At 33.1% G+C, this 20,741-nt stretch overlaps 1 protein-coding gene across 3 annotated transcripts in view; it reads left to right on the top strand.

Annotated features, from left to right (window-relative positions):
- LOC126883081 (calpain-9-like) overlaps positions 1 to 20,741 on the top strand; it is a 425,026-nt gene that overhangs the window by 322,835 nt on the left and 81,450 nt on the right. For all 3 annotated transcript variants that reach the window (XM_050648317.1, XM_050648311.1, XM_050648316.1), the window contains one exon: positions 17,851 to 18,056. In XM_050648317.1, coding sequence (XP_050504274.1) covers positions 17,851 to 18,056 — 206 coding nt within the window. The remainder of the gene's footprint in view (positions 1 to 17,850; positions 18,057 to 20,741) is intronic.

Below are 20,741 nucleotides of genomic sequence, written 5' to 3'. Positions count from 1 at the left end.
CGTTTAAATTTTTCAAAAATTCTCGTATTAGCTTTCTCAGGATTCGAAAAAAATGAATGTTTAAAAAGCATTTGACCAAAATTTTGTGCATGTAGGTATTATACAATTTTGTAATCAGTATTTCAAACGCTTTTAAATGAGGTGTCACATGACATGATGTACTTTCCCATTACGAAATAACATTAAAACTATTTTGACATGAATTTGTTTGCATTGAAAAAAGTAAAGTAGTTATTTTGATTTTTTGAAAATTACATTCGGTTAATGCATTATTACATTTCCGAAACTACTGTAAGTTGCTAACTTATAAAGTCTCATTTTGTAGGTTTTTTAAATTTTAATGATAATTCACTACATATTATATTTATTTTTTAAACGCTTTTATTTAGTTCAATAGTTTGCGTCAAATCTTAAGACGTTAATTTGAGTGCCTTTTCTCCAATGCAAATGAATGAAAATTTGCAGACATATGTATTCGCGGGAACAATACACGAATAATCAATAAAAAAAAATTTTATGTTTATTAATTGTTTAAATAAAAAAACGATTTTAATGGAAAATGCTTAAATTCTCTTGTTTTTACAATGTAAAAACTTGAAACTTTTACAAATTGTAGCTAATGATATGAACTATACATAATTTCACTTTTTATGTTAATTGTTTACGTTATGCTTCATAAATAAACAATAAAGTTTCAAATTTTTTGCCGATTCCGACTACTTTTAATGTTTGTACATCATATGTTTTATACATATATTTTAATAAACATGGCGATATATTTTATTGTTTGAAAAGTGTAAGACTAAAAAGTAAAAAATAAAAAAATATGAAAAATTTTTTTAAGAAACGCTTTTCTTTAGTTACGAGTGGCCAAAATTAAAAGTATTATAAAAAAAATCAACGAAAACCCAAAAAATAAAAAAAAATTTTAAAAATCTAACACATTCGTTAAAGAAAAGCGTGGGGCGAAAACCGTTTATTCGATGAAGACGTGCCATGCCTTTTATTGACGAATGTGTAAGATTTTTTCAATTTTTTTTATTTTTTGGTTTTAGTTGATTTTTTTATAATACTTTTAATTTTGGTCACTCGTAACTAAAGAAAAGCGTTTCTTAAATTTTTTTTTTCATATTTTTTTATTCAATTTTTTATTCATTATCAATATGTTATTACAAATTAAGTACTTAGATAAAATGAAATGATTTCATTTATGTATGAAAAATTAAAAATATTTAAATATACTTTTGTATTATCTACATTTTTACGCCTACATGATTATTTTTATTGTTATCCAGATTTAGCCATACTGTTCACACTCTCTCTAAGAGGAAAATTTACTCATCCTGATACCTGAGGTAACAAAAAGATTGAGCTCTGGTGTGACTTTTTCCGTGTTATCGAGACCTAGGTGACGTGGTATGCTGGCTGGATATCTGGCTGGCTAGGAGTATCTCCCAACAATTTTCATACACATCTGGCAGTCGAGAGTAATATGTACAGCTTTCTGCATGGTCTTATAAAGATATTCATTTCGAGACTCAGCTTTTTTATGTTTTCGAGGAGGTTCTTCGGAATGAGTCCAGTAGTAGACATAATAATCGGTATTGTTAGGGCATTTTGCATTCTCCATTACCTGTATTACGTACTAACGGCCACTAAAAATGAAAGAACCATTGGCCGATATAGAAAGGTGGCCGGTATTTCCAGTTTTTGTAGTCTACGTATAATTGGTTTGGGGAATTTTTAAACTGGCCGTTAGTACAGGTGGCCGATTTTGGCAGGTGGCCGGTAACAGGTTTTACTGTATATAGAAATTTAGCCAATCGGCCCCCCCTCTTAATGATGCTGGATCCGCCGCTGATCAATTAACTGTATTTTTTCGTTACATGGAAGGTTTCAGTCCTGTTGAAAGTTTTCTCATACTCTTGTCAAATCACGATCATAAAGCAGAAGATATACAGTATGTCCCTGTAAGTTCTGCAAGCTCTGCATGGTCCAAAACCTAAGATTCAACCATCAGATATAAAATTTTATGAATATTATAACGAGATATGTCAAAAAGTTTGAATTTCACTCAAGAGTAAAGTAGCTTTATTTTTCACAATATTGAAAATTGCTATTATGAAAAGTTGTTTGGAATTAAAAACTATATTTTAATATGCAATTACATCCTTCTAATTGAATTTTTTTTAAATTATGGATAACTTACATTATTTCAGTTCTGATAACTCTTTTATTATTAATTTTACGAAAAAAAAATGATTCTTAATAAAAAGTTCCGCATGGTCTGAAACCTAAAATATAACCATCTTATGCAAATTTTATCAATTTTATACAAGGTAAGTCAAAAAATATGAATTTGGCTCAAGAGTAAAATACCTTTATTTTTCACAATATAGAAAATTGTTATTATGAAAAGTTATTAAGAATTAAAAACCATGTTTCAGTATGTAATTACATCCTTCTTATTGAAATATTTTGAACTATAAACGTACTTTACCTTTGATCTAAATTTATCTTTTTTGACACACCTCGTATAAAATTGACATAAGATGGTTGTATTTTAGGTTTTAGAGTATTTTAGACCATGCACAACTTTTTATTACGAATCACCTTTTTCGTAAAATAGTGCGGCAGATTCGTGCAAATATTTATAAGAATTGCACATTTAATGATGCAAGCATATAAATTGGGCCACATATACTGCACATATAAAGGTTCAAATTTAGATATGAGGCCATCTCAGATTTTGCCTTTTACAAAAATGGCGGACATTCAAAATGGGCGACTATACATATGTGACTAATAGCACGATATCTTTTGAATGAAAAGTCCGATTTCAACCAAATTTGGTACATAGGTTCTTTATGTGATTAACAAGGTCTATGTCGTGAACTGGAAGAATCGGTTTACCAGAAGTTGTGTTTTTCCTGGTTTTTCATGTAAAATTATTTTATATTATGTAAATAATTTATTTTCAATTTTTTTACCCTGTATATATTAATTTTTCATAATGGTAATACCACCATTGAAAAGAGCGTAAGGATATGTTTTAGAAAATATTTTGAACTTTTTAGTTATGTTAATTACCATTTAATAAATGCATAACGTATCTTCACATGTACATTTGTGTGGCAGATTCGTGCAAATATTATAAGAATTTATTGTGAATTTAACGATAGAAGCATACATATAATTTGGACCACATATACTACACATACAAAAGTTCAAATTCAGATATGAGGCCATCTCAGATTTTGCCTCTTGCGGCTATACATATGTGAGTAATAGCACGATAGCTTTTGAACGAAAAGTCCGATTTCAGCCAAATTTGTCATCAAGGTTGTTTTTTGGATGAATAAGATCGAGGTTTTGAACCGGAAGAATCGGTTCACCAGAAGTTGTGTTTTTACTGTTTTTTTTTTATGTAAAAATCTGTTGTTTTTTTTTAATTCTTTCACCCTGTATATATTAATTTTTCAAAAAGTTAATACCGTCATTGAAAAGAGTGTAAACATAATTTTTACGAGAGATTTTGAACTTTTTAGTTATGTTAATTACAATTTAATAAATGCATAACGTATCTTCAGATGTAGATACCTGTGTGCGTCAGATTCATTTTGAATGCCCGCCATTTTTGTAAAAGATAAAATCTGAGATGGCCTCATATCTAAATTTGAATCTTTGTATGTGTAGTGTGTGTGGTCCAAATTATATGATATAACCATTAAATGCACAATAATTCTTATATTATTTGCACGAATCTGCCGCACATAGGTTTATACGTACATGTGAAGATACATTATGCATTTATTAATTGGTAATTAACGTAACTAAAGAGTTCAAAATATTGCCTAAAAATATTTTTACGCTCTTTTCAACGCCGGTATTAACTTTTTGAAAAATTAATATATACAGGGTGAAAGAATTATTAGAAAAACAACATGTTTTTACATAAAAATCAGGAAAAACACAACTTCTGGTAAATCGATTCTTTCGGTTCAAGACTTTGGTCTTGCATATCAAAAGAAGAACCTATACACCAAATTTGGTTGAAATCGGACTTTTCGTTCAAAAGTTATCGTGCTATTAGTCACATATGTATAGTCGCCATTTTGAATGCCCGCCATTTTTGTAAAAAGTAAAATCTGAGATGGCCTTTTATCTAACTTTAAACCTTGCTGTGTGTAGTATATGTGGTCCAAATTATATGCTTCTACAATTAAATTCACAATAATTCTTATAATATTTGTACGAATCTGTCACACATAGGTACATGTGAAGATACATTATGCATTTATTAAATGGTAATTAACATAACTAAAATTTTCAAAATATTTTCTACAAAATAATTTTATGCTCTATTTAATTGCGGTATTACCTTTTTGAAAAATTAATATATACAGAGGGAAAAAATTGAAAAGAAAACATATTTTTTACATAAACAACCAGTAAAAACACAACTTCTGGTAAACCGATTCTTCTGGTTCACCACATCCATCTTGTAAATCAAAAAAAGAACCTATATACCAAATTTGGTTGAAATCTGAAGTCTCGTTCAAAAGTTATCGTGCTATTAGTCACATATGTATAGTCGCAATTTTGAATCCCCGCCATTTTTGTAAAAGGTAAAATCTGAGATGGCCTCATATCTAAATTTGAACCTTTATATGTGTAGTATATGTGGTCCAAATTATATGCTTGTATCATTAAATGTGCAATTGTATCACATATCGGCCGCACTAAAATTAATAATAAAAGAGTTATTAGAATTAAAATTACTGAAAATAATGTTAGTTATCCATAATTTTTCAAAAAAAAAATTTTTTTCAATTAGAAGGATGTAATTGCATATTAGAATATAGTTTTTAATTCCAAACAACTTTTCATAATAGCAAATTTTCAATATTGTGAAAAATAAAGCTACTTTACTCTTGAGTGAAATTCAAACTTTTTGACATATCCCGTATAATATTCATAAAATTTGATATATGATAGTTGAATCTTAGGTTTTGGACCATGCAGAGCTTTTTATAAAGAATAACTTTTTTTCATAAAATTAATAATAAAAAAGTTTTCCATATGGATACAACTTACAGGGACATACTGTATATATAATTCTCTAATGACATACTTGCAAAAAGATGATGTTGATTTTAAAAACTGCAAGAGATTCGACAACGCGTCAGTTATGAGTGAAAAATACAATGGTGTTCAGGCTAAAATTAGAGAACATAATATCTAGGCGTTGTGGATTCCGTGTGCCGCCTACCTACTCTCTAAATTTAGTTGCAAAAGCTGCAGCTGAGTGTTGTCCCGCTGCCATAGCATTCCTTGATTTCTTAAAAGTTATAATTGAATTAAAGGAACATTATCCAAAATTTCAAAAGACGATGAGCAAATATTTAAAACTTGTAGCGATTCAAATATGGTCTGTATAGTCGAATGTGTTTACTGGAAACAGCAATACAGTAAAACCTCAATATACTTACTTACTTACTTAGTCCTAAGCCTTTCTACCTTTAGGTGTAAGGCTGGTGGAGTTGAGTTTGGCATTGTAGTCTCCATGCTTTCCGATCTTGCGCTAGGTTTCTTGCACTTTCCAATGTCAATCCCTTCTTCTCGACTTCTTTCCTGATTTCATCTACCCACATAACTCTTGGTCTCCCTCTTTTGTTTTTCCCCTGCACTCTCGTTTCGAACACTCGTTTTGTTAGCCTCTCGTTCGACATTCTACACACGTGCCCGAACCATCTAAGTTGTCCTTCTACTATTTTTTCATTGATTGGTTCTAGTTTTAGGTTTTGTCTAATTGTTTCGTTTCGTATTTTGTCTGTCCTCTTTCTGTTTGCTATTTTCCTCAGGAACCTCATTTCCATAGCATTGACTCTGGATTTTTGTCTCCCCGTCAATGTCCATGTCTCGCTGCTATACATGATTGTTGGTCTAACTACTGATTTAACGACTGCCGTTTTTACTTTTTCCGGTATCCCTTTTTTCCCAAAAAATGTTGTTTTCATAGTGTTAAATAAGCTTCCTGTTCGTCCCATTCTCTCGTTTATTTCCATGTCTTGTTTACCATTTGATTCGATTATTACTCCTAGGTATTTAAAATATTCCACTTGCTCTAGTTGTTTCCCGTCTAATTCTATTGCGTGTGTCTTCCTCGTATTTGAAATTATCATTGTTTTTGTTTTCTCTGTATTAATTTTCATATTTATGTTTGATAGTTCGAGTTTGGCAAGCGAGGCGAGAGGTCGTGTGGCAGGTGTATTGGCGATAAGGTAATTTCGAATTCGAAACCTATCACAATAAAAACACCGGTTTTTTAAAAGACCTATCGTTATCGATAATCGTTAAACTTAAAAAGCGTTCTTGTGCGAAATAAAAATAAACTTCTAAGTGTATAATAATAATATTTATATTAGTGCTGAGGTTAACATTTAATTTAAAATGGCCAGTGGCGGAACAGGAACAATCCGAAAGGAAACCTATAGAAAGAATGAAGAACTATCTGATAGTGGCGACGAAGAATCTAAGAAGAAAAAATATAAAGAAGATAAATTATATTTTGAAAAGAGTAACCTGACGAGACGAACACCGAATAAAAGCAACGACACAAATGAAGAGATGATAAAAATGATGCGGGAAGTTATGTGGAAAAATGATGAAATGATGGCAGAAATAAGAACCATACGGAAAGACCAAAAAGAAACGATGGAATATATTAAGGAGCTGAAAGAAAAAAACGAAAAATTGGAAGAAGGTTTAAAAATGGCAAACAATAGAATAGAACAATTGGAAAAAGATAGACGGAGAAATAATATAGTATTAAAAGGCCTAACACTAGATGCTACCGACGGAAAGCCTGTAAAGGAGTCAGTAGAACACTTCATAGGAAGAAATCTGAAATTAGAGGTCAGACTGAGAGGAGCGGTGAAGATCGGCGACCAAATCTTTGTAGCAGAAATGGAAAACCTAACGGATAAGATGAGTGTACTAAAAAACAAAGGAAAACTGAAAAATCTACAGGGACAAAAGGTGTATATAGAATCAGATTTAACAAGAAAGGAAAGGGAAATACAAGCAAAAATTAGGAAAATGGCAAAAGAAGAAAAAGACAAAGGTAATACTACGAAGATAGGATATATGAAACTGGAGATTAATGGAAAGGAGTGGAAATGGGACCATAATAAAGAGAAACTTATACTAACTCACAGAAATATCGGGGAAGGGACTTCAAAAAACTAAAAGAAAATAATGAGACCGGACCCACAACAATGACAACCAAGGCAATGAATGGGAAAAGCGATAGGGAAAAAGATGATGCAAAGGTAAACAAGGATGAAAATAGGAAAAAGGGGAAAGCTAGATTGCAGAAAAAAGGAGAGATAAAAATGGGAACATGGAATGTGAGAAGCATCAATGGAAAAGAGGAAGAACTGGTAGAAGATATGATAAGACAAAAAATAGAAATACTAGGAATAACAGAAACGAAGATGAAAGGAAAAGGTCTTAAGAAAATACACAAAGGATATTGGTTACTTTGGGTAGGAGCGGATACAAAAGAGAGAGCAAAAGAAGGAGTCGGGATAATAATTGCACCGAATAGACTACAACACGTTATAGAAGAAACATATGTTAACCAGAGAATATTATCGGTGAAAATTAAACTGATGGACGAAGAAATATGGACAATAATAACAGCCTACGGAGTAAATGAAGATGCAAGAAAGGAAGAGAAAGATAAATTTTTCGAGGAGCTCCAAATGCAAATTGATAATGGGGAAGAAAACATAATTGTAATGGGAGATCTAAACGGTAGAGTCGGAAACAACAACAGCGGAATAGAGGAGTGCATGGGAAAAGAAGGAGAAGAAATGCTAAACAGAAATGGTGAAAGAATAATAGAAATATGTATGGAGAATAAACTAGTTATAACAAATACAAAATTTAAACATAAAGAAGTACACAAATACACGAGAGTACAAGACAGCAGAAACGAAAAATCAATCATAGATTACTTTTTGGTAAGCAGCAACAAATGGAAAAGAGTACAGGATACGAAAGTGAAAAGAGGCTCGGAGATTGGCAGTGACCACCATCTAGTAATAATGAGAATGAGAACAACAGAGGAAAAAGAAGAAAAGAGAAGAAAGGTAGTAAATGAAAAAATAAAAAGTTACAAATTAAAAGAGGAAATATATAAGAAGAAATTCCAAGAAAAATTAGATAATACTTTGAAAGGTAGGGCAAAAAATACAAATATAGAAAAAAAATGGGAATATCTAAAAACCAGCATAATCAAAGCAGCTGAGGAAACTTGCGGGAAAGCAAAAATAGCAAACACTAACATGAGGAGAACAGAATGGTGGACGGAAGAAATACGAGAGAACATAAAGAACAAAAAAGACAAATGGAAAAGATACCTAAGCACAAAACACCCGGAAGATTACGAAGCATATAAAGAAAAAAGGAAAGAGGTTAAAATAGCGGTGAAAGCAGGAAAGGAAAGGTCATGGGAGAGATTTGGACAAAAAATGACAAAAAATTATAGGGAAAACCAAAAACTCTTCTACGGCGCATTAAAACAACTCAGACAAAAGAAAGAGCACACGATGCCGAATATAAAAGACAAGAATGGAAACGTACTAACAGAAGAAAAACAAATAATGGAAAGATGGAGAGAACATTTCAAAGAGCTAACTCATGTAGACAAGGACAACATAGGGGAGATACAAGAAAGGAATGAAGAACAACAAGTGGAATCCATAACAAGAGAGGAATTAGAGAAAGCAATAGAAAGAGTAAAACTGGGCAAAGCACCAGGCAAGGATCATATCACCCCGGAAATGATAAAATTCATGGGGACAGAGGGAATGGATAGCATGAAAGAACTAATGAATGATATCATAAATAGAGCAGAATTACCAAAGGACTGGAAGAAAGACATTATATTACCAATACACAAAAAGGGAGACAAGAGAAACTGTAATAATTACCGAGGTATCACCATATCAAGTATCCCTGGGAAGGTATTAGCAAGAATACTAGAGACAAGAATAAAAACACAAATAGAAACAACTATGGAAGACACACAGTGTGGATTCAGGAAGGACAGAAGCACGCAAGACCTAATATTCACATTAAGACAAGTAAGTGAGAAGGTAATCAAGAAAAATAGAGAGATACATATGTGCTTCATTGACCTGGAAAAGGCGTTTGACAGAATCCGAAGAAAGGACGTTTGGAAGACACTAACAGAAAGGGGAGTCGACAGACACATAATAGAAGTAATAAAGGATATGTACAAAAATAATACAAATACAGTAAGAACCAATAACGAGGAATCCAGAGAATTTTCTACAAGTCAAGGCGTCAAACAGGGATGCGTGCTGAGTCCACTGCTATTCTCAGTGGTACTGGATGAAGCGATAAAGAAAGCCAAGAGAAGAATGAGAAAACTAACATTAGGATACTGGCAAATGAAACAGACTCAACTATCGGAGTTACTATTTGCAGACGACATGGTATTGATAGCAGAAAACAGAGAAGACTTACAGAACAATCTTGAAATCCTAGAAGAAGAAAACCTCAATATAACGGACCTCTATTTAACGGACTTCGGATATAACGGACAAAAAAATCCGGTCTAATTTGAAAAAATTAGAAACGTCTCTGTATTTTACAAAGAGTGTCAAGAACATTTTTAATATAGCATTGTGCGGACACATTTCTAATTATAAAAAAAACAGCAAATTTCAAAAGTTGCTTGGTTGCAACTTAAAAAAAGTAATTTGATTTATTTTAAACCTATTTTTATATAACGGACTTTCGGCATTAACGGACCTTAATTAATGTCCCCCCATTTAGTCCGTTATATCGAGGTTTTACTGTATTTGCAATATTTTGAGATTTCAGAGAGGACAATCAGCAAAAGTTGTATTTTTCAAGATCCAAATATTGACCTTAATTTAGGAGTGGAGGCACTTAGATAACTTCAGCAATTTATATTATTCTAAGGAATATTCGAACGACTTCACTGAATTATGAAACATCTACAGAGACTGAAATGACAATATCAGAGAGATTTAGGAGTCAAAATGTTACTGTTATAGATCAGTTCACTTCCTCTTTAAGTCGTAGGCTTTCTGCATATGAATTCATTCATTCCAATTTTGGGTTTTTACATCATTTGTAAAATTTAACTCCCAATGAAGTTGAAACTCACTCACTGAAGCTTATCGACATTTATAGCAATGATTTAGATGAAAACCTAGGTGTCGAACTGGAATTTTTAAATAGAATTTTTTAATTCATTTAAAGAGGAAACCGGCTCATTAAAGTAAAAAAACTTCAAATGTACCGGCTGCCAAAAGAAAAAAATGTGAAAGATGCGTTTCCAAACGTTCAGGTGACACTTCGTTTATATGTATTTAGTTCTGATGATAACTAATTGCATTGGAGAGAGATCATTGTCAAAACTAAAGTTAATTAAAAATCGACTTCGGTCTATGATGGGCCAAGAGCGTTTGAATCATCTCTCTATAATGACCGTTGAACACTGTCTTAAAGCAAATAAACATTTTCAATTAAAAAATCTCGAAAAGTAGGTACTCGGACTTTGACCATATTTATTTCCATATTTATTTATATGCGTTTATTTTTAATATTTTACTGTCACAAGATACAGTTCTTGTATTTTTTATTATTTAAAAATATATTTATAAAGATAAATCACCATTTTATAAATTTTAAAAGAGAAAACCCTTTAGTTGACGGTATACCGTAGTTTTAACAACAATGGTAGGAGGTAGGGCCCCACACTAATTCTGCACAGGAGCCCCCACTGTCTTAAATCCAGCTCTGCGTTCGTAATGTGATCGTCTATGGTATTTACAAAATTCTCCTAAAATGCCACATCTCAAAAGCTTCCAGCTTTCTCATTAAGTCAACATTAACAGTCCAGGCCAGGGCCGGATTTAAGGGGGGCAGGCTGGGCAGCTGCCCGGGGTCCCCACATTTCGGGGCCCCCACAAAGCCCCAAACATAAGAGGTTCATTTAAATAGATGTTGACAGGAGATAAAGGAACTCGACAATGTATGATAAGTATAAAATGAAGGAGCGTAGGAGTGATAATATAATTGTTCATGGTTATGTTTTTCACCTTCCACCGGATGAGTGTAATGCTTCGTTTGTAAATTATTATCTAGTGTTTGTACACACTACACATTTTAGTCACAGAGGATTTTGTGATTGGAAACATGCAGATAGTAGGCTTATGGATCACGAAATGTCTAAAGCACGCGAAAGAATTGGACGTATTGATACTGAAATAGCAAAACAGGCCGAAGAAATAAAGAATTATTGGAAAATGGAAACACAAAGACTAATTTTAGTGTTAAAAAGTTTATATGTGAACGAGATTTAGCATTTCGCAGCGAAAATGAGTTGTCGAGTTCATCACAAAATGAAAATTAATTGGGAATACTCCAGTTATTAGCTGAATATGATCAATTTTTGAAGCACCATATTTTAAAAGAATATTCAAATCCTGGAAGCTTGCATGTCAACTATCTTTCATCAAGCATATGTGAGGAAATTGTACATCCGATGGGTCAAAACGTATTAAATGAAATATAAGCCAAGAACTTCAAATGTACCAATTGCTAAAAGAAAAGAATATGAATGATGCTTTTCCAAATGTTGAGGTGACACTTTGTTTAGTTCTGATGCGAATTAACTGCAGTGGTTAGAGATCATTAAGTTAATTAAAAATCGACTTCGGTCTATGATGCGCCAAGAGTGTCTGAATCATCTCTCTACAATGAGCATTGTTCACGATGTCTTATACCGCATTTATACTCAGTCCTCTTGGAGAGGGAATTGGGCAGGGAAGTGGGCAGCGTGAATGTGTAAATAGCTCACTAGCGCTGCTGCTCATCATGCTACTGCCATTGCACCTACATACCCAAAGGGTCGGTTTTTGTGGCGGAAGTCAAAGGAGAGGCAGCGCGAATACGAGTGGGTATTTACATTCAGCTACTCTCTCTCTCTCTCTCTCTCTCTCTCTCTCTCTCTCTCTCTCTCTCTCTCTCTCTCTCTCTCTCTCTCTCTCTCTCTCTCTCTCTCTCTCTCTCTCTCTCTCTCACTTGCCACCGGCAAAGCGGCAAGTGAGTAAGGGAGCAAGACGATGCTGTTGTCACATTCCTTTCTTGTGGGTCGTTCGGTAATGAGTTGTGAGGACATTGGCGAGAAACTGATGTGAACACCTCACTCGCGTCGATATCATATTTCGGGCAATATTTCCGTCAACGGCAGCAGCAGTGGCAATAGCTGAGTATAATTCCGGCATTAATGCAACTAGATATGTCCCACATAATCAAGAAATTTTCAATTAAAATATCTCGAAAAGTTCCCGGACTTTAACCATACATCTTACTATTATTTTGAATATATTACTGTAACAAGTTACAGCTCGTGTACTTTTTATGATTTAAAATTATATTTATAAAAGTAGATCAACATTTTTTTAATGGTAGGAGGTAGGGCCCCCACACCAATTCTGCCCAGGGGCCCCCACTGCCTTAAATCCGGCCCTGGTCCAGGCTTCGACACCATAAAGAAGAATAAAGTGGATATAACACTTTACCATCTGATATCGGATTTGCAGATTGATTCTTGTTACTCAGAAATATCCTTAGCTTCAAAAAGCTGCTCTTGATTGCTTCATTCTTGATCTAATTTCTGACTTCGGATTTAGTTCTTCCGTAATCCAGACTCCTAAGATTTCGTTTTGTCCACTGATTCAATATCTTCATTTTTGATTTGGATCCTTGTAATAACTTTGGCCCTCTTACTGGTAATCATGATCTTTGTTTTCTTTATATTTATTGTTAAACCAATGTAACCTTTTTCGTCAATGTAAAAGTTATGATTTCGAACCAACTTACTGAGTAATATGCCAGCTAGAAGGCGTTATTTAATTTTTTTCAGAAATCTAGTTTTATTTGGAAAATATTAAATAGGTACAAACATGCATTTTTAATACCATATTACAAAATTAGACAAAATTAGCAACAGAATAGCGAAAACCGCATGTTAATACCTTTTTTCTATCTCGAGATATCTTACAAAACGTGTAAATTTAAAAACATAACTATTACTGTCACCGGTAAACGAAGTTTAGGAAAAGTATTGTGCTATGGAAACAACAAAGAAACATTTTCCAGCTGTCAACGTATATTAGGTCTTTTCAACGCTTCTCATTTGTTTCGAGCCTCGTTCATATCTCGTATATTAATATTATACACGGATTATACGGCATATGACAGAGGCTCGAAACAAATGAGAAGCGTTGAAAAGCCCTATTACAAAGAAATAAAAACAACTATTTAGTGATGACATAAATGTTCAAATTTTTGCCCATCATTTTCGTTGCAAACATTTACTCTTTCAAGAGTAGATTGAACAGCAGTCTCAATTTCTGCTCTCGATATGCTTTGAATGGCGTTTAGTATTCTCTGTTTAATGTATTCTAGAGTAGTGTATGATGGGCAACAATTTGAATATTTAGGTCATCACTAAGTAGTTCTTTTTGTTCTTTGTTATATTTCATTTTAATAGTATTGTTTCTCTTTATATTGTTGTTTTAATTAATTATATTTTTATACGTTGACATCTGGAAAATGTTATTTTGTTTTTTTCTACAGCACACTACTTTTCATTAACTTAGTTTACCGGTGATAGTAAACAGTTATATTTAAAATTTACACATTTCTCGAGATATCTTGAGATATAAAAAAGGTATCGACATGCGGTGTTCGCTTTTCTATTGCTAATTTAATCTAATTTTATAAAGTATGATTAAAAATGCATACTTGTATTTAATATTTTCCAAAGAAAACTAGATTTCTGAAAAAATTAAATAACGCCTCCCAGCTGGCTTATTACTTATTAGGATGGTTCAAAATTATCTCGCTTACATTGAAGAAAAAGATCTGTCTTCAAGTAGAGTTAAACTTGTTAAATCAAATATGCGCAGAATTTTATGAAGAATACAATAATCGGATTTCCAGTGCCCCTTCATTAGGAAAATTTTGTAAAATTTAGATTTTTTAATTTTTGATATTCAATTACGCCCTCTAGCGGTGGACCCACAATTATGAAAATAATTTCCAGGCTTTTCCTGAGGCAACTTTTGTTATAAAATTTTTTATTTCAAAGCTCTACTATAAACGGTTCCTGAGATATGGCCGAGAGCCATTCTTATTGGGACACCCGTTACATACCGTCATCATAACGGATGTTATGTATAAATTAAAGATAAGCTGTTATACAAATATTTGTGTATGGAAGCTTACTCTGAATACCAGTGGCGGCTGGTCAGGGTCGGCAGGGTCGGAAGTGCCGACCCACACATTTATGGACACATTATAGATTTTTTAAATATTTAAGTTAATCAGAGTTGGTGATATTCGTTTCTGTGAAATAAAAAAAATATCTATGAGATAATACAGACTGAATTTTATTCACTGTTTTTAAAAGAATTCGATCGATCCGATACGTTAAGTGATCCCTGTGCGCTGTGCCTAAGAGACTTTTCAAATTAATGATCCTAGCCATGCACCCGATTGCGATTGTGTGAATTCTTATAAGGCCCGCTTCGGCAAGCCGTCCCCAGATTGACCATTTGCTTGTAATAAGAAGCTATGGAATATTAGCCGATAGGCAACCAATTATACATTTCCCGTTGAATGGCAAGTACGGCAGATATACAATCTGCAGAGCGGTGATCTGCAAACGGCAACAAGACACGTACCTATTACAGACCAGGGCGCATCTGTAAAAATATTAGTACATTAATTTGAAAATAACTCATATAATAATATTTGAGTTATCTTCCCACTCAAAAAGGTCCGGAACATTGTTTAAATAATCAAAATGTCAAAAAATTAAAGAAAAATTCGATTTTTTTCTTCATTTTTGATTATAACTTTAAAAGTATTCTTTTTCGAGAAGAGTTGCGTAATTAAATTTCCTACATTATAGGATTAGTTAAGTATTTTAAAATTGTCACCCATGTTGCAAAATAGCAATAATTGCGAAAAAATCATAAAAAAACAAGTATTCGCATTTTACGTTTTTCAACCATTTATGGTACACTTAGGACCATCATAATTTTACCCAGAAAAACTATATCATATAATAAAACAATACTGTGAATTTCATTAAGATTGGTTCAATAGATGTTGCAAAATAAATTTTGCAATCCAGCTTTCGCAAAAAAATTCATTTTTTCAAAATTTTACAGAACTGAAAATAAACAGACAGCAAGTTGAATTTATTTTTACGTATAGAAGAATACTGTACCTTTCTTTTACATGTAAAAAAATTCAACTTGCTATCTGCTTTATTGTCAGTACTGCAACATTTTGAAAACATTAATTTTTTTGCAAAAGCTGGATTGCAAAATTTATTTTGTAAAATCTATTAAATCGATCTTAATGAAATATACAGTATTGTTTTAATATATCATAAAGGTTTTCTGGTTAAAATATGAAGGTCGTAAGTGTACCATAAATGGTTGAACAACGTAAAATTCGAATACTTGTTTTTTATGTTCTTTTCGAAATTATTGCTGTTTTGCAACAAGAATGAATAAATTTTTTAGAAATGAAAAATTGTTTGTCTCTGGCAGGGCTCGAACCCACGTGCACTGGCGTATGAGGCCAGCGATTATTCCGTTCCGCTACGGCCGCTCACAATATTCCAATTTGAATACATGATGACCAAATACCATATAAATCTTATGCAAAAATATTCCAATTAGAATTCATGATGCCCAAATACCATATAAATCTTATGCAAAATAATTAGGTAGCACACTTGATGCAACACTTCGCTGGAAAGTCCACATTAAAAAGACGAGGGAAGAACTAGGTATGGTATTGTTACAAAAAAAATGTATTGGCTAATGGGAAGAAACTCTGCATTGTCCTCACACAACAAAATACTTCAATACAGACAAATACTAAGACCAGTATGGACGTATGGTTGCCAAATCTGGGGATGTGTCAAGTAATATCCAGATCATCCAGAGATTCCAGAATAAAGTGTTAAGAAACATCGTTGATGCTTCTTTGTATATCACAAATGTCGACCTCTACAAGGACCTTAAGATGGAAGATGTAGACGATAATTCTGAGTTAAATAGTGTAAACCGTTAGTGTAGTTACAGTAAAGTGGTGTGTCGTGTGTTAGTTATAGAGCATAATTGTTAAGAAAAAATAAGAGGACGCCATAGGATTAAGCTTTTAGAATTTATGTATGATTTAGTCATTAAGTTAAAGAAGAACTGATAATTGTTTTTAAATGTTGACCAGATTGCAGTAGTATAAGCACAGCTTGTGTTTAATAATAAAAAAACAAAAAAATATTATAGCAGATATACAGGGGCTGGTTACAAGAACCGATAGAAGAGGGTGTACAGTGTACATGTACATATGTCTTCTTCTCAACTATTGTAGAAAAAATAGATCTCAAAGGATATAAAAAGAAGAAAACTACCAGGTATTATTATGAATAAAGAATTATAAGTCAAGAAATTGAACTAATAACACATAAGGCACTCATCTTGTTAGTGCTGACATATATATTGAAAACACAAACTATATTACAACAGATCATCTACTCGAGGGAAATGATCTTAAGAAAAACGCTTGCCGTAACTTACCGATACATCATTGAAGAAGACGATGTCTTGTAGATGAGATTCTACAGAGGCATGTAATATGGAAGCAAAAACACGGAGGAAGGTTGGGTGCGATGAACAAACAGGGAACTAGAGGAACTATATAATGAACCAAGCAACAGTCGCTTCATAAAAGTACAGAGAGAGATGTATGGGACAAGTGATGAGAAAGGAAAGGAGGAGGATGCCAAGGATCACCTTAAAACGATACTCAATCATGAAAAGAAGGAAAAAAAGACCAAGACAAAATGATTTGATAGCGTAGGTGCAGGATGATCTCAGAAATGAGGAAATTATTGGTTGGGAAGAAATAGTAACAAAAGTTGGGAGGAGGATAGTAAGTCAATTTAGTAGGCAAGGAGCATAATTGACCAAGAAACCACCCCACCTGATAAAAGTTTTGTAATATATATACAGTCGGAAAAATGAAAGAATACCCATGAACAATCACATCAATCACTTATTTTGTATTTGCTGTCTTTTTCTATAAATAACAAAAGTTTATTATAGAAAAAGATAGCAAATACAAAATAGGTAATTGAAGTGATCGTTCACGGGTATTCTTTCATTTTTCCGACTGTAGTAATATATTACGGTATTATATTAATTGTATTTTAAGCCCTGGATATTCAAGGCTTGTTAAGCTTATGCTTCATAAAAATAGATAGACTAAGATTGTTAAGACACCTCTCAACCAATGGGACTGAAAACTAGCCTCCCAGATGAATACATACTTTATCAATGCCTGTGAAAAGTAGTTCAGGTCCTCGATTTTGACCCTTCGCTTCGTTATCGAACGTATTCGCTTCGTATCTGTTTAGTATACGTAGCGAATACGTTCGATAACGAAGCGAAGGGTCAAAAATCGATGTCCTGGACTGATGTAAATGTGTACAAGAGGACGCAAAAAGACTATTGTAACCAAATAACGACGGTTGTCAAGTAGATGAATTAAACAATCTTAAAGCATTTATATAGTACAGTTTTCATAAAGACCAAGGAAATGAGCTATAATATATTTCGTTGTTATTGTTGTCTTTTTATTTATTCGTGTAAAGTATTGGTGCGTTATATTATTTTTTTTTTATTATTTTAGATACAACAGCGATGAATCCCCAATTCCATGTGCAAATTCCTAGAACGTCTTCAAACAAATGCCACGTGGTCGTTTCAATCACTCAATATTATGAAACTAAAGAATTTGATGTGAAAAAGAAAAAAGCTCTTTTTGCAATAGGTTTTGCAGTTTATGAAGTACCAAATTCAATGCAGAGATTAACTTCACATTTCGTCAGCGATCAGGTGAAAATAATTTATATGTTTTATATCATTCCAGCAAAGAGACTTAAAGCATGATTTCAAAGGTGCTTTTCCCCTCTACTAGATCAGAGAATATTCCTGAAGCCTTTAGGAAAACTTTGCACCTCAGTGCAAAGAATATTTTTCTTCAAAATTCCTTATATTTAAACAAAAATTACCAAGACGAAGTAGTTTTCAATCCTAATAGTAAATTATTAATATTGAAAATATTAAAAATATTACTAAAAGATTTTTAAATTGAAAACTTATTGGTACACTTTCCTGGTGACACCTCCAAGACTTCTACAATTTGCAAGTCAAATGGATGCTGCAGTGAAGACGAGAGGGAAGGAATTCTACACTATGCAATTCACATCCCCCGTCTGCAGCTGGTAAAGTTCCAACGGAAAAGTGCACCTAGTTACTCTACGGAGTAATACGACTATAAAATAAAAATGTATACCATTTTTACTCAGTTGCAATGCGAAGGCAAAACAATCTTACTTTTCAATTAGAATACGGAGTCCAGTCCAGTCCCTTGAATCGCGATTTTCGGCTCTTGTTGGAGCCTTCATCGGAAAGAACGTAGGCACTGTTCTCCATATTTTAACTGATTCGTATCGAGAGGTTTTCCCACCCATTGCAACTGAAGTGATGATAGTAGGTGGCTAGCGCCATCTGGCATTGAAAGACGAAGTAGTTTTCAATCCTAATAGTAAATTATTAATATTGAAAATATTAAAAATATTACTAAAAGATTTTTAAATTGAAAACTTATTGGTACACTTTCCTGGTGATACCTCCAAGACTTCTACAATTTCCAAGTCAAATGGATGCTGCAGTGAAGACGAGAGGGAAGGAATTCTACCCTATGCAATTCACATCCCCCGTCTGCAGCTGGTAGGTGGATGTGAATTGCATAGTGTAGAATTCCTTCTCTCTCGTCTTTACTGCAGCATCCATTTGACTTGCAAATTGTAGAAGTCTTGGAGGTGTCACCAGGAAAGTGTACCAATAAGTTTTCAATTTAAAAATCTTTTAGTAATATTTTTAATATTTTCAATATTAATAATTTAATCTTAGGATTGAAAACTACTTCGTCTTTCAATGCCAGATGGCGCTAGCCACCTACTATTATCACTTCAGTTGCAATGGGTGGGAAAACCTCTCGATACGAATCAGTTAAAATATGGAGAACAGTGCCTACGTTCTTTCCGATGAAGGCTCCAATAAGAGCCGAAAATCGCGATTCAAGGGACTGGACTGCACTCCGTATTCTAATTGAAAAGTAAGATTGTTTTGCCTTCGCATTGCAACTGAATAAAAATGGTATACATTTTTATTTTAAAAATTACCAAATTTCAAAATTCGTAAGTCCTAGTTTTCACCCAACGCAACGTGACCGGTGATAGGACCAGAAGTCCATATTTGAACATTTCGTGTAACTTTGCGTCGATTAATATATGATTTCACTAATTTTGAATCATTTTTGCCAAAATTTAATCCATAGCTTTTTAACTAAAAATAAATATTCACGTTAAGTACAAGGCAACTAGCAGCTGTTTCTGGAATCAGCCGAACTAGAATATTTTCTAATCAAAATATCTAAAAAACTAAATATTAGTCTCAGAACTAGTTCATCGGAAAACTAAATATTAGTTTAGTCGCAACATAGGAAGTCCCGTGGGAAATTCTAGCTCGCCGTGATTTGATGGCGGTATTATAGGTTTTTTGGGTCGCTGAATCCAATGGAACTGGTCCGGAAGCCCCAATATGGTGCGTTTAATTGTTATTAACAAATTATGGTAAAATTAGGTATTTTTCGGAAATTATTAGAAGCCCTGTAAATAAATTGATAGTGATAAGGTCTTCTCCGGTGTATTTTTGGTCGCTGAATCCAATGGAACTGGTCCGGAAGCCCCAATATGGTGCGTTTAATTGTTATTAACAAATTATTGTAAAATTAGGTATTTTTCGGAAATTATTAGAAGCCCTGTAAATAAATTGATAGTGATAAGGTCTTCTCCGGTGTATTTTTGGTCGCTGAATCCAATGGAACTGGTCCGGAAGCCCCAATATGGTGCGTTTAATTGTTATTAACAAATTATGGTAAAATTAGGTATTTTTCGGAAATTATTAGAAGCCCTGTAAATAAATTGATAGTGATAAGGTCTTCTCTGGCGTATTTTTTGTCGCTGAATCGAATACGACTACATAGTCGTGATTACTCAAAATATGTTCTTATTTTGTTGATAACAAAATAATTGTTTATTGGCCAAAAAGCTCGAAATAATGCGCTATCTATAGCAAGGTTGTAGTCTTTTTCATAGTATTTTTATACGCTAAATAGATTGCCACAAGTCGTGATAGCGTGAACTACGTTCCGACTTTGTTATTAATAAATTATTGCAAAAATAACGGTTTATGGTACGTTTACTCACGGTTTTTGCTCTAAATTTATAAAAATCACTTGGATTGAGACGAAATTTGGCATACACGTAGCTAACATGTCAAACAAAACAACTGATATTGTGCCGATGTGTGCTTTTACACTGGGGGTGATTTTCACCCCTTTTCTGGGGTGAAAAAAGAAACCTTCAAAAAAAGTCCGGAAGTGGATAACCTGATTAATTCTAAGCAACTTTTGTTCTATACAGTTTTTCACTAAGTCAATATTTTCGAATTATT

Source organism: Diabrotica virgifera, chromosome 1 (genome assembly GCF_917563875.1).
Source record: "Diabrotica virgifera virgifera chromosome 1, PGI_DIABVI_V3a".
NCBI lineage: Eukaryota > Metazoa > Arthropoda > Insecta > Coleoptera > Chrysomelidae > Diabrotica > Diabrotica virgifera.
Note: the sequence above shows the minus strand (reverse complement) of the source record. Positions and strands in the feature narration are given on the sequence as shown.